The 15,549-nt window shown below is 36.5% G+C and overlaps 1 protein-coding gene across 26 annotated transcripts in view; it reads right to left on the bottom strand.

Annotated features, from left to right (window-relative positions):
• NRXN1 (neurexin 1) overlaps nucleotides 1-15,549 on the bottom strand; it is a 1,113,486-nt gene that overhangs the window by 171,193 nt on the left and 926,744 nt on the right. For all 26 annotated transcript variants that reach the window (XM_082357957.1, XM_082357959.1, XM_082357962.1 and 23 more), the window contains one exon: nucleotides 3,194-3,365. In XM_082357957.1, the coding sequence (XP_082214083.1) occupies nucleotides 3,194-3,365 (172 nt within the window). The remainder of the gene's footprint in view (nucleotides 1-3,193; nucleotides 3,366-15,549) is intronic.

Raw genomic sequence — 15,549 nt, 5'->3', positions numbered from 1 at the left:
TTTTCATTAAAGGTACAGTGTTGCTACCAGATGAATTGCTTCATATAAAAGCACTTACCACAAAGTCCTATAATGGAAGGTTAAGTGCTATACTTAATTGCTAATTTCAACCCCTATTACCTATATTTTGCAGTGCAGGCACTTAAAAAGGAACCAGATATAGTCTGTTGGTTTCCACTTCTCTGATTACAGGATTTAGTGGTAAAAGCATTAGTCCATCTGATTTTCTAATGAATAATAACCAAAAAACAAACAAAAAAAACCTTTTAAAATAAAAATATTCATACCACAAACCAATATAAAAGAGATATGCTAGACATTTCTGTTGAGCTCATACATAAGATCACTTTGTTCTAAAAACTTTAATCTAGATGACACATACTTGTAAATTTGTATTCAGTCTTACGGCATTGTTGCAGATGAAGCTCTGAGAGAAAAAGGTATTTGAAATTTTCATGGCTTATTTCCTACCTCAACATCATGCTGAAATGCACACAGAGCAGATGATTAATAAAATGCCTGATGACAACCATGGTGACTCCCCTGAGTTCTTTATATATTGATTGTTAACTTTTTATATGTATATATCGAAATTCCTCACAGCTGCTCTAATTTTCTCAAGGGCAGATTCTGTGTTTTACCCTTGCTTGTATCCTTCAGAATAACTGCAACTTTGCTCACTTTTGATTTATTAATAACATCTAAAATACTTTTTGGTGAAAGGACACTTAGAATCTTTGACTAAATATAAAAGGTGGCATCTAAATTGAGTATTACTGAAGAGTCGTTCCTTAATTATCATGATTTTGCCAGCTTCTGATTTTTAAATATATTTTATATTGTTTCGTATACTGAGCATCCATTTAATTGGTAAATAAGACATCATATGTGTTAAACAACTATTAGTCTAGAAAAAAATACAGAAATACTTGTTGACTTAGTTAATTAACACTGCTCCAATCTCAGCTACTGATATTCAAATTGGACATTAGCATACCACAAAAAGACAGGGATCATGTCTTTTTTGGACTATGCCTAGAATATAGTATCTGGTATGTGCACAATTAAAGGGTTGTTAGTCAGATAAAATATATTAAAATAGTGAGGTATAGAAATTTTTAAAAACATAAAATATTTATCCAAGCGCATTAGTGCATTAGAAAACAAGGTTCTGATTATCTATGCTTGGGAAATGCATACTATATTTCTCTTTTAGAGATTCATTATGGTATTAATATAACAAAGCACAAGCATAGATATTTTTAACTTAGTTAACCCAGAATTTCCCAAACTAACTTGAGAGTGGGACTTCCTCTCTCCTCTCATAAGTCACCATTAACATTCTCTAGAATAGGGCTCTTAAAGATACTAGTTTGGAAGTATGATAAGAGTGAAAAGTTACTAAACTAAGATAATTTTAAAGAATTAACTGGTGAAACAAAGCTAGGCTTCAAGAGGCAACTGCCACACTGTAATAGTAACAGGATTTATCATTTTACATGGTCAGGTTCACTGTTCACGGATGACAACATTCCAGGAGCAGAGTCTAGATCTTATCCTACTTTATATCTTCAGTGGTGTCCAGTGCAATGACTTCCTCTCAGTAAACAGGTATTGATTAATCTGGATTTTAGGAAATTCACCAGTTTACGTTTCTGTTGTTTCACTAAGGCTGCAGTTATCATAAAAATTACATTTCTACTAGTATTCAGTACATGCAATAAGGGATTAGCAGGGGCTATGTAGCACTGCATACATATTTAAGTTACTTTCCTTCCAGATCTTCCATTCCTTAGTCTTATTAAAGTTGCTAACAGAAGGTGTGCATTCTTGTAATTGTAGTTTAAAACCGGGATAATTCCAAGGACATCAAATCAGCAAATATTTATTGAGTGTCTACTATTTGCCAGTATTATAAAAGGCACTGGGCATATTATTAATGTGCTTGCTTCTGAATTTTGTCATAGAGCAGGGTTTTTTTTTTATTACATTTAATTCAGCAAATATTTGTAAAGCACCAGATTTATAGAATAGGTTTGAAATGTGGCTTGAAGATGTAGATGCTGTAAATTATGAAAGGTCCAAAAGGGTATCACAGACATTTCATTCCATAATTGTGCATAAGTAGTACTAAAAAAAATTGATCTTTATTTAGTAAGTCAGTTACTTCCTCGAATTGTTTCTTTCAAGAAACAAATACTGTAATAGAGAAATTTATATATAAATTTTGGTAATCATTTTTATTGTGCAAAATAAAAATTTCTTTTTATAATCTTTCTTTATACTAATCTTTCTTTATCTTTATATACACAGATAAATGAGACTGATGTTTTTAGTAAACTCTTTTGTACTAAAATATGGAAAGGATAATAATTTCAGTAAAATACCTTTGGACTTTTAATTTGGATTTTACTTTAAAATAGCATTTTAAAAATTGAGAATATATGCAATCACAAGTAACACTGGTTTAAGTTTCTAATCTACTGCCTTTGTTTCAATAACAGTACTGACAAAACTCATTAATTATGAACAAGATAATTTTTATTTTATCAGTAATAGCTTGACATACATTTTATAGACTTGAAATGACTAATACTACCAGTGTCACAGAATCTTTGCGAAACCCCATGGTTATATGACAGTGAAAACAAATTTCATTTACTTACATGTTCTTATAACTGCTGTTTTACGGTACTATATATAGTTCCTTTACTATTTCTCTGTTTGTCCCATGGTCCTCCTGCAGCTTTCATGAGTTTCAGCTATGTACCACCATCAAAGGAACTCTCGTCCTATTTTCTTTCACAGAAAAGTGGTATGATATTCCCTCTCTTAGGTTTAAATTTTAACTTTGTTACTTTTGACAAAGCCTTTCCTTTGTTCAAATGCAAGGATCCAGTTAAAAAAGAGCTTTGACATGTTGTGCCTTTTATGTGTGCATTTTTTTGGTTTCACTGATGTCCCGAATTTTGCAAACGATAATGTGTGCCTTCAAGTTCTCCTATAAAATGCCATTTGTACACTGTATCAAGAACGGTTTAGGACAGCATTACATTCACATGACTCTAAAATCTGATAAATACTTGATGGCTTCTTAGAAAACCCACAGTTGGGTGAAACGGACGAAAACAATGCTTCGTTTTCCAGTTTGTTTTTCATAAAATCTTCCCCCGATACACATTCACTGGCTTACCTGCAGGGTAGCGCTCAATCACTGGCCAGCTATCCACCTGTAACGTGGCATTGCCACCACTCCTCGTGAAACGGACTACATGGTATTTCCCATCGTTAATGATTGCATTGGACTCTTCGATGGCGATGTCATCTGTCCCAACATTAAATTTAACTCCGATTTTTCCTTGATGCTGGAAGGGAGGAGGGGAGTAAAAAGAGTTGTATGAAGTTGTGCTGATTCATCATCATTTAATAAGAATTACATACAGGGTATTGCTCAAAAACATGCTCAGAACAACAGCTGCTTTCCTCCGATTTTACTTCTGAAAAGCTCCGGCAAGGTTCTTGACATTTGGATAAATCTGAAGCATCTCTTTCATGGATAATTGATATTCCAAAAGACACGCTTTCAAGAGAATTGAGCTGCCTTCTTCCCAGAGGTTGCCACAGACAAGGTGCACAGCTGCCTGTGTTAAAGGATATACTTTCATGTTAACATAGCTCCTTTAATCCACGCCTTCCATTTCACAAGAAAAATGAGGCTTGAAATTCTCCCTTTTAATAACTGGTGAAATCAGAGCAATGAAGTCTATTTCTAAATACAAAGTGGACAAAAGCTCACAAGATACAAAATCACTCTACAGGGTATGGGCACACAGACAGGCATTTAATGAGTACAATCATTATTCACACACACAAAAACCATCATATGCTAAGAGTCTGAAATTCACTGAATTTCTTTATTTTGCAAATGATGAAACTATGACACAGGAAGGTGCAATGAGTTGTTCAAGGTCATATAACTAAATAGAGGGGTGCTAGAGTTAGAATTCAGTTCCCTCATTCTTCATTTATACCTAAGCTAAGATGAAGTTAAGATATGGGTATCTAAAAGTGACTACCTCTCTGAATTATGCAAAGCAAGATTCTAAGTGCAAAGTTTGTGGCTGTTAACTTTATAATTTCATAATACAAGGCAGCAAAGAGAAACATGTGCTTATGTCCTCTGTCTTTGAGAGAAACCTTCTCTAACAGCAGGGCTGTCAACTCTACCATGAGTTCAGTTGATTTTTAAAGCATGTGGATTTGCCCTTAATCAGTAGCACAGAATACTTGCAGTGTGGGCCCTTGTCAGAGTACATAACCTCAAACTGTCTGCAGCTCACCTTTTATCAAACCTCAGTTGAGAGGAACGACATGGGGGAAAAGGGATGCAAAGGACATATAGTCCATCCATTGCTGCAGAAATTTAAAATCAGAATTTCAGAAACCAGAAGATTTGGACCACATCCTCTTGACCTCTTGCTGGATTCTCATCATTGAACTAAGCAGCAAGAGCATGGCATCAGTTTACACTGAGGGTTATTGCAAAAAAAAAAAATCTTGTATAACACTGCATTAATTGAAGGGAAGTATTTGAAGATGTTGTTTGGGACACTGGTCATTGCCATTGTCTCCTTCTATAGTTCTTATTCCTGGTTCTTGGTGTCCATAAAAGATCTCTTTCTTATAATAGGTTAGTATGGTTTTTCTTTTTTTGTGTTTTGATTTGTTTTGGGCTTGATGAACAATATGACTTAAAAATCACATTTCCTTTCTGACATTGGTTATTAGGAAACTCAGAGTCAAAGTGAGTAGGGAAATTTTACAAGCTGCACAGACCCCTGCTATACTGTTTTCCCCTGGGCTTATTTTTATTTTCTACCATATTTCTCAAGATCCTTATTTTTAAATATATGCCATTGTAAGGCATTTCGGTTTTTGGCAGATTGATTCAGATGATAACTAAACAACAGGATTCCAATAAACACTAACCTTTTATCCAAGGGCCTATAAAGACATCTTTAGACATCTTTTTAGCATAGGTCTTTGGTGCAAACACTCATTGTTTTTTCATTTTGGTAGAATTCCTATTTGCTCATTTTCAGTAAAATATTTAACATGGCATATTTATATTTTAACACGTATGTGATATAACTCCATAGGAAATTTTTTAAGAATATTATTTAAGAGGCTTATTATCTTTATTTAAACAATACTTCTATAGTGTTCTAAGCACTTTACAAATACTAACTCTGGTATTTCTCCTAACAGCCCCAGGAAAGAGGTACTATTTTATCTGCATTTGACAGATGAGGAAACTGAAGCACAGAGTGACTAAGTAACTTGGCTAAGGTCACGCAGCTAGAAAGAGAAAAGCTGTGATTCAAACCCAGGCAGTCGGGCTCCAGAGGTTGAGCTCCCACTCATTACACTAGGCTGAATTTTAGGAATATTGGGTCATCTTCTAGCTGCAGTTAACAGATTTGGTAAATCTGGTTGTTCTTTGTTACCTGTTTTATCTTTCTGGCTAGAGTAGGAGCACCACGGAGCCTCTTACTATGCTTTGCAGATTGTATGTATCAATCAATGCGTGCTTAAAATAACTTTACAGAGGATAGTAAGCAACTGATATGTGGACATGATAGGATGTTAAAATGGACTCTTTTTGTCTCAGTTTCAGCTGCAATCCTGAGATACCAATAAGTAAAAAGCAAACAAACAAACAAACACAGATTTCTACTTCCATTTTACAAAATGAGGTACAAGATTGCCTAAGCCAGACTTGCAAAGAAGAGCACTGAAAACTGCTTTTGAGACCCTGAATTAATTACCTGTTTGCAGCCCATTAAAGAGGCAAGAAAGACCAAGAAGCGATTGATAATTAGAAGAGGATTTTTAAATGTGATGTGATTTGCATGTGCCTCCAAGGTAGAAGGTTACTTTTCCCTTATCTTAGGGGTGCATGGGAAAGGGACTTTAATGGAACATCTCAGAAAGTTTGATACTTGTCTCCTGGAACTTGGGGCAGTCGTTGGGGTAATCAGCGACCCCAGTTGCCCTTGCCTGGGATTTGACGCTTGCCTGACAAATCTTCAAGGAGAGAGACTGTGACTGCTAATGCTCTGATGGCAGAGCAAGAAGTTATTACTGCACCAGGGCTCACCTGTACATTAGTTTGTTAGAAGGAACATGTGAGCATTATACATGGACCACGGGTTAGAGAGCAGCACTGAATTGTGTTGTATTCTATCCAAGAGGTCCCCTGGGGAGAGAGGTGGTGAGTAGTTAAGACAACTCAAGAGAAAGAACCTGGAGTTGCAGTGATGGGTGCCCAGGGACTGAGGCGGAAATCCTAAATGACCATCTGAAGGATGTGGTTAAGAGAACTAAAAAAAAAAACCCACCAAAATGCCCCCCCAAGAGTGCCCCTCAGTGTCAATCTTAAGCATGGGCTAAGCACAGCTAGACAATTACTATTGTATTAGCCAAGTAAGATCATTTCTGCCCCTTATCTCCTCTTCCTTCTCCTGCTTCATCCCTGGAGGAGTCAAGGAGGAAGAAGAGTTAAACATCGTGTAAACAAGAGGAAAAACAACCCTGCTCCCTCACCCAGTGCAAGTGGCAGCTCTAAGGCAGCCCAAGCAGGGGTAAAGGGATAAGGGACTGGCTTTAACTGAAATTGTATTTATTATTACAAAGGAGTAAGCTGAAATTACTTATGTCTAAACATGAACAGATGATTTTTTTTATTATCTAAAAATGACCAAGGTAGTGTTGAGACATTTCCTAGACTTTACTGGGGTCAGGAAGAAATATTCGACAGAACAGGTTTAAATTCCTGTTGCAACCTAGGAATCAGCTCTTTCACCATAACAAGTACATGGAGATATTTGTTACTCTAGAGCTGATTGTTTTACTGTCTCTTCTATTATAGTCATGCATCATATCCCAGGATAGATGGAAAGAAATTCTTCAAGTTTCCTACTTTATCTGATAGGAAGGCTATAGCAGGCTATTTTCATCAGAGTTCTAATCAGTAAGGAGATTCAAGTTCTGTGAATAGAAGCATTACAATGCTAAAGATACAAAATGCACCAAACTCTGAAAAAGAGTCTTTTACCTTATCCATAAATGTTTCTGCAACATGAAATGCAAAATGCTTATTTTCTAGGGTAAATGCCCAGATTTCTCAGGGATTCATTTCTTGCAACATAGTAAAATAAACTATTAAGAAACAGTGAGAATTGCTGATACTTGGAAAGCTTCTGACTTTTAAATGATGCCCATCTTTCCCTGCATATGTTGATTCTTCAACTTCCAACATCTTTAACATCTCATGGATTCCAGCTCCAGAGACAGCTAAACCAGAACTGAATACCACCAAAATAGGTTCAAACAATAGACTGTACCCTAACTCAGACATTATTTACCCCACCCCATGTTGCATCAAGTCCTTGAAAAACAACTTAAGCATAAATAATAGCCAATGGGCCAATTTTTCCCCCTAAAAACAAATAAATTAAAAAGGCATATAAACTATAAAATATTAATATCAAGCATGTTTAGAGGACCAATATTTACAATTCCATTCAGAAAGTGTAAATATTCTCAAAACACATCCCTCCCATATTGACAGGATAGCAAATCATTTCAATTATATAAACAAAACTTGCTAAACTTTCTTGCCAATAGATAATTACAATTAAAAAAAATTCATTTCAAATTCTTATTCTCTGGGATTAAATGTGATTGTCCCTGGCAAATTCTCATGACATTGCATTAGCAAAACCAGCAGTAATTTCACTGGACATGTACTGATTTTTCAACTTTGTGTCTTCCTTGAAATAGATAACTGGCTCACACCATAATTTCAAAAATCTATTATGAGAATATCACTAACGAGGCATTTATAATTTAATGAAGTCTTTCCATGGATTCATTAAATAAATAGTGACAAAGGTAATTACTGATTTTTTCACAAAAGCTCATTTCGGAATAAGGATTATATTATTAGACCAAGTTAAAAGGAAAAATGAAAGATGACATCGGAAAGGAACTTGAAAGTTTTAGCAAGTGACACCATAGTTAATGCATCTCTTAATTCCATCTGCAATCACATATTCATTGGAAAAATATTTGTTTTAACAAAGATCAAGATTTAATGGTATACTCAGTATCTTGGGCATACTTCAAGCAGGATGTTTGTGTGTTATAGATGCAGATATATTTCAATCTATATGCATTCGAAACAGATAAAACAGAATACACATATATAAAGCTTTAGCTTCTGTATGGCATACACATATGTCCACTGCTTCTTTTCCCCTACTCTGGGGTTGTTATGAAGAAGCGTTTGGCTCAACTATGTCCAGGAAAACAGTAAAAAGTGAAAAATTGTCTTTTTATTGTTGTTGTTCATTTATTTATCATACTCTTAGAGTATCACTAAGCAAGTGAACAAGTGTGCAACCCAGGATGGCATGTAGATTAGCAAGGAGGTTTGTTTATGGTCTATAAGCTTCTTTTGTGCAACACAATACAGTTCTATACTCCAGGGCCCCCCTTTAGAGAAAACTTGACGATGTCTTCAAATGCACTCAATGCTCGTGCTCATTTCCGACTGCAGAACAACTCCCATGGTCCAAGTCTACATTGTCAACTGAAGTCGGAGTCAGGCTGAGTGTTATGTTTTGCCCTTCCAGAGACTAACCCTCACCAAGGAACAGAGGTTTTAAGGCTGAAGGGGACTCTGGGGCCTATAGTCACTGTTTCCGGGAGTAAGTGACACTGCAGAGGACGAGAGTCAGAGAGCCGCCTGTTCTCTCACCTCCAACAAACACACTGATTCAGATCATTGCTAATTTAACCCCAAAACATTTCCAAATGAATGACTTAGGGGTCCTACTGGCTGGTAGAGATTGTGTTTACCAATCTAGATGGGCCATAATGTCAAGAAGTGGTTTGGGTCCAGTTATTTTAACCTGGCACTGAGCGGGAAATGCAACCTCTCCCCCCAAAAAGAAACCCCACACCATTTCAAAAACAAGAGGTTACCGCTCCCGTCTTCCATGTTCCCTACTGATTTATACTTTTTTATTCATTCAGCTAATAAATAAAAATTGAATAATATGAATTCTGCATTTGTTAAGTGTGTAGACAATACAAACATGTAAAGTGTGTTCTCTGCCCTTCAGGAAGGTTTCAATCAAATTGAGAAGATAAGTCATGCATGTAAATATTCACACCCACAAAAGAGTTAAGGGATTGGCAGGCAGGAGCAGAGCAGCACTGTTGGGGAGGGTTCCAAAGGTTCTCAGGGAGCCTCGGACTGTGTGGCCAGCGTTTGGACAGCTGTAATACAGCCAGTGGATCCCAAAGATACCCAGGGACATAGAAGATATGTTCCCTCTGTCCCCCGTCTCTCTTTCTAGGCCCTACATACCAGAGGGCTCACCGAGTACCAGGCACTGAAAAACATACCAGGTATCTACCTGAAACTACCAGCTGACCTAAAAGTTAAGTGCTACTTTCCGCATCTGCTCAGATAGTTTAAATAATGTGCCCCGACTCATATAGCTAATAAATATCAGTACTGGAACCTCACCAAGTTGGAGGGACTTTGTAAAAAAGAAAGTCTTCGTGTCCATGTTCCAGAAGATCTTGAAACCAAGGCATGCTCAGAGAATGGAGTTAAGAGTAGGGCTACCGAAAAGTACACCTTTCTTTTTAACTGATTACATTTCATAGCGCCACACAATAAGGAACCAGAAGTGGCTGAGATCTAGGGTGATACCACCTTAGAAAGATCTTCTTTAGGGTCATACATTCTAAGAAAATAGTATTTTCATTTTCTCATCAAATCTTCATTAAGGATAGTATACCTTTCTTATTATATCCCCATTCTTTGGAATGCTATAGCTCCTCTGATTCCATGAAACTATATCCTGACAATGAAATCACTCTCCTGGAGGCTGCATACATCACTCATCTCTTCGTCCTCAGACTGTCTAATAAAACTCTGTAAGCTCACGACAGTCCTCCCTCACACCCTGTTTTAGGTGTTAGTTTTTATGTACCTGTTTTAACTCCTCAACCATATTAGAAAGAGCTTGAGGGTAAGAAACAAGACTGACTTATTCCTTATTATATCCTTCACAGTACTTTGTGGACTACCTCTACATTTGTAATTTTCCAAAACTCTTTCACATACACATTCTTTTTTTAGTTGAAATCTAATTCACCTATCATAAACTTTGCCCTTTTAAAGTATACGCTTAAGTGGTTTTAGAACATTCATGAGGTTCTGCAACCATCACCACTATTTAATTCCAGAATGTTTTCATCACGATGCAATTTTCTTTTGATGAGATAATGCATATAAAGTTCTTAACACACTTAATGGCCACTCAGCACCTGTGAGCTCTATTATTTTTTTTTTTGAATTTTATTTTATCTATTTTTTTATACAGCAGGTTCTTATTAGTCATCAATTTTATACACATCAGTGTATACATGTCAATCCCAATCGCCCAATTCAGCACACCACTACCACCACCCCTGCTGCTTTCCCCCCTTGGTGTCCATAAGTTTGTTCTCTACGTCTGTGTCTCAATTTCTGCCCTGCAAACTGGTTCATCTGTACCATTTTTCTAGGTTCCACATATATGCATTACTATACGATATTTGCTTTTCTCTTTCTGACTTACTTCACTCTGTATGACAGTCTCTACATTCATCTATGTCTCTACAAATGACCCCATTTCGTTCCTTTTTATGGCTGAGTAATATTCCATTGTATATATGTACCACTTCTTCTTTATCCATTCGTCTGTCAAAAGGCATTTAGGTTGCTTCCATGACCTGGCTATTGTAAATAGTGCTGCAATGAACATTGGGGTGCATGTGTCTTTTTGAATTATGGTTTTCTCTGGGTATACGCCCAGTAGTGGGATTGTTGGGTCATATGGTAATTCTAGTTTTAGTTTTTTAAGGAACCTCCATACTGTTCTCCATAGTGGCTGTATCAATTTACATTCCCACCAACAGTGCAAGAGGGTTCCCTTTTCTCCACACCCTCTCCAGCATTTGTTATTTGTAGATTTTCTGATAATACCCATTCTAACTGGTGTGAGGTGATACCTCACTGTAGTTTTGATTTGCATTTCTCTAATAATTAGTGATGTTGAGCAGCTTTTCATGTGCTTCTTAGCCATCTGTATGTCTTCTTTGGAGAAATGTCTATTTAGATCTTCTGCCCATTTTTGGATTGGGTTGATGGTTTTTTTAATTTTCCGCAGCATGAGCTGTTTATATATTTTACAGATTAATCCATTGTCCGTTGATTTGTTTGCAAATATTTCCTCCCATTCTGAGGGTTGTCTTCTAGTCTTGTTTATGGTTTCCTTAGCTGTGCAAAAGCTTTTAAGTTTCATTAGGTTCCATTTGTTTATTTCTGTTTTTATTTACATTACTCTAGGAGGGGGATCAAAAAAGATCTTGTTGTGATTTATGTCAAAGAGTGTTCTCCTATGTTCCTCTAAGAGTTTTACAGTGTCCAGTCTTACATTTAGGTCTCTAATCCATTTTGAGTTTATTTTTGTGTGTAGTGTTAGGGGGTGTTCTAATTTCATTATTTTACACGTAGCTGTCCAGTTCTCCCAGCACCACTTATTGAAGAGACTGTCTTTTCTCCATTGTATATGCTTGCCTCCTTTGTCATAGATTAGTTGACCATAGGTGTGTGGGTTTATCTCTGGGCTTTCTATCCTGTTCCATTGATCTATGTTTCTGTTTTTGTGCCAGTACCATATTGTCTTGATTACTGTATCTTTGTAGTATAGTCTGAAGTCAGGGAGTCTGATCCTTCCAGCTCCATTTTTTTCCCTCAAAACTGCTTTGGCTATTCGGGGTCTTTTGTGTCTCCATACAAATCTTAAGATTTTTTGTTCTACTTCTGTAAAAAATGCCATTGGTAATTTGATAGGGATTGCATTGAATCTGTAGATTGCATTGGGTAGTATAGTCATTTTCACAATATTGATTCTTCCAATCCAAGAACATGGTATATCTGTCCATCTGTTGGTATCATCTTTAATTTCTTTCATCAGTGTCTTATTGTTTTCTGCAGACAGGTCGTTTGTCTCCATAGGTAGGTTTATTCCTAGTTATTTTATTCTTTTTGTTACAATGGTAAATGGGAGTGTTCCCTTAATTTCTATTTCAGATTTTCCATCATTAGTGTATAGGAATGCAAGAGATTTCTGTGCATTAATTTTGTATCCTGCTACTTTACCAAATTCATTGATTAGCTCTAGTAGTTTTCTGGTGGCATCTTTAGGATTCTCTATGTATAGTATCATGTCATCTGCAAACAGTGAGAGTTTTACTTCTTCTTTTCCAATTTGTATTCCTTTTATTCTTTTTCTTCTCTGATTGCCATGGCTAGGACTTCCAAAACTATGTTGAATAATAGTGGTGAGAGTGGACATCCTTGTCTTTTTCCTGATTTTAGAGGAAAAGTTTTCAGTTTTTCACCATTGAGAATGATGTCTGCTGTGGGTTTGTACTATATGGCCTTTATTAAGTTGAGGTAGGTTCCCTCTATACCCACTTTCTGGAGAGTTTTTGTCATAAATTGGTGTTGAATTTTGTTAAAAGCTTTTCCTGCATCTATTGAGATGATCATATGGTTTTTATTCCCCAATTTGTTAATATGGTGTATCACATTGATTGATTTGCATATATTGAAGAATCCTTGCATCCCTGGGATAAATCCCACTTGATCATAGTGCATGATCCTTTTAATGTGTTGCTGGATTCTCTTTGCTAGTATTTTGTTGAGGATTTTTGCATCTATATTCATCAGTGATATTGGTCTGTAATTTTCATTTTTTATAGTACCTTTGCCTGGTTTTGGTATCAGGGTGATGGTGGCCTCGTAGAATAAGTTTGGGAGTGTTCATTCCTCTGCAATTTTTTGGAAGAGTTTGAGAAGGATGGGTGTTAGCTCTTCTCTAAATGTTTGATAGAATTCACCTGTGAAGCCATCTGGTCCTGGACTTTTGTTTGTTGAAAGACTTTTAATCACAGTTTCAATGTTATTACTTGTAATTTGTCTGTTTATATTTTCTATTTCTTCCTGGTTCAGTCTTGGAAGGTTATACCTTTCTAAGAATTTGTCCATTTCTTCCAGCTTGTCCATTTAATTGGCATAGAGTTGCTTGTAGTAGTCTCTTAGGATGCTTTGTATTTCTGCGGTGTCTGTTGTAACTTCTCCTTTGTCATTTCTAATTTTATTGATTTGAGTCCTCTCCCACTTTCTCTTGATGAGTCTGGCTAATGGTTTATCAATTTTGTTTATCTTATCAAAGAACCAGCTATTAGTTTTATTGATCTTTGCTATTGTTTGCTTTCTCTTTCATTTATTTCTGCTCTGATCTTTATGAATTCTTTCCTTCTACTAGCTTTGGGTTTTGTTTGTTCTTCTTTCTCTAGTTCCTTTAGGTGTAAGCCTAGATTGTTTATTTGAGATTTTTCTTGTTTCTTAAGGTAGGCTTGTATTGCTGTTAACTTCCCTCTTAGAACTGCTTTTGCTGCATTCCATAGGTTTTGGATCGTCGTGTTTTCATTGTCATTTGCCTCTAGGCATTTTTTGATTTCCTCTTTGATTTCTTCAGTGATCTGTTGGTATATAGTAATGAATTGTTTAGCCTCCATGTGTTTCTGTTTTTTACGTTTTCTTCCCTGTAATTGATTTCTAACTTCATAGCGTTGTGGTCAGAAAACATGCTTGGTATGATTTCAATTTTCTTAAATTTACTGAGGCTTGATTTGTGACCCAAGATATGATCTATCCTGGAGAATGTTCCATGCGCCCTTGAGAAGAAAGTGTAATCTGCTGCTTTTGGATGGGGTGTCCTATAAATATTAATTAAAACTACCTGGTCTATTGTGTCATTTAAAGCTTGTGTTTCCCTATTAATTTTCTGTTTGGATGATCTGTCCATTGGTGTAAGTGAGGTGTTAAAGTTCCCCACTATTATTGTGTTACTGTCGATTTCCTCTTTTAGAGCTGTTAGCAGTTGCCTTATGCATTGAGGTGCTCCTCTGTTGGGTGCATATATATTTAGAATTGTTATATCTTCTTCTTGGATTGATCCCTTGATCATTATGTAGTGTCCTTCCTTGTCTCTTGTAACATTCTTTATTTTAAAGCCTTTTATCTGATATGAGTATTGCTACTCCAGCTTTCTTTTGATTTCCATTTGCATGGAATATCTTTTTCCATCCCCTCACTTTCAGTCTGTATGTGTCCCTAGGTCTGAAGTGGGTCTCTTGTAGACAGCAATATATATGGGTTTTGTTTTTGTATCCATTCAGCAAGCCTGTGTCTTTTGGTTGGAGCATTTAATCCATTCACGTTTAAGGTAATTATCGATATGTATGTTCCTATGACCATTTTCTTATTTGTTTTGGGTTTGTTCTTGTAGGTCCTTTTCTTCTCTTGTGTTTCCCACTTAGAGAAGTTCCTTTAGCATTTGTTGTACAGCTGGTTTGGTGGTGCTGAATTCTCTTAGCTTTTGCTTGTCTGTAAAGCTTTTGATTTCTCCATCGAATCTGAATGAGATCCTTGCTGGGGAGAGTAATCTTAGTTGTAGGTTCTTCCCTTTCATCACTTTAAGTATATCATGCCACTCCCTTCTGGCTTGCAGAGTTTCTGCTGAGAAATCGGCTGTTAACCTTATGGGAGGTCCCGTGTATGTTATTTGTCATTTTTCCCTTGCTGCTTTCAATAATTTTTCTTTGTGTTTAATTTTTGCCAATTTGATTCCTATGTGTCTCGGCGTGTTTCTCCTAGGGTTTATCCTGTACAGGACTCTCTGTGCTTCCTGGACTTGGGTGGCTATTTCCTTTCCCATGTTAGGGAAGTTATCGACTATAATCTCTTCAAATATTTTCTCTGGTCCTTTCTCTCTCTCTTCTCCTACTGGGACCCCTATAATGCGAATGTTTTTGCATTTAATGTTATCCCAGAGGTCTCTTAGGCTGTCTTCATTTCTTTTCATTCTTTTTTCTTTATTCTGTTCCGCAGCAGTGAATTCCACCATTCTGTCTTCCAGGTCACTTATCCGTTCTTCTGCCTCAGTTTTTCTGCCATTGATTCCTTCTAGTGTAGTTTTCATTTCAGTTATTGCATTGTTCATCTCTGTTTGCTTGTTCTTTAATTCTTCCAGGTCTTTGTTAAACATTTCTTGCATCTTCTCGATCTTTGCCTCCATTCTTTTTCTGAGGCCCTGGATCATCTTCACTGTCCTTATTCTGAATTTTTTTTCTAGAAAGTTGCCTATCTCCACTTAATTTAGTTGTTTTTCTGGGGTTTTATTTTGTTCCTTCAAATGGTACATAGCCCTCTGACTTTTCATCTCGCCTTTCTTTCTGTGAATGTGGTTTTTGTTGCAGAGGCTGCAGGAGTGTAGTTCTTGTTTCTGCTGTCTGCCTGCTGGTGGATGAGGCTATCTAAGAGGCTTGTGCAAGTTTCTGTATGGGAGGGAC

This window comes from Balaenoptera borealis (genome assembly GCF_965194805.1).
Source record: "Balaenoptera borealis genome assembly, chromosome: 15".
In the NCBI taxonomy this organism is placed as follows: Eukaryota; Metazoa; Chordata; class Mammalia; order Artiodactyla; family Balaenopteridae; genus Balaenoptera; species Balaenoptera borealis.
The sequence above is the reverse complement of the archived record's forward strand: the minus strand, read 5'-3'. Positions and strand labels throughout refer to the sequence as shown.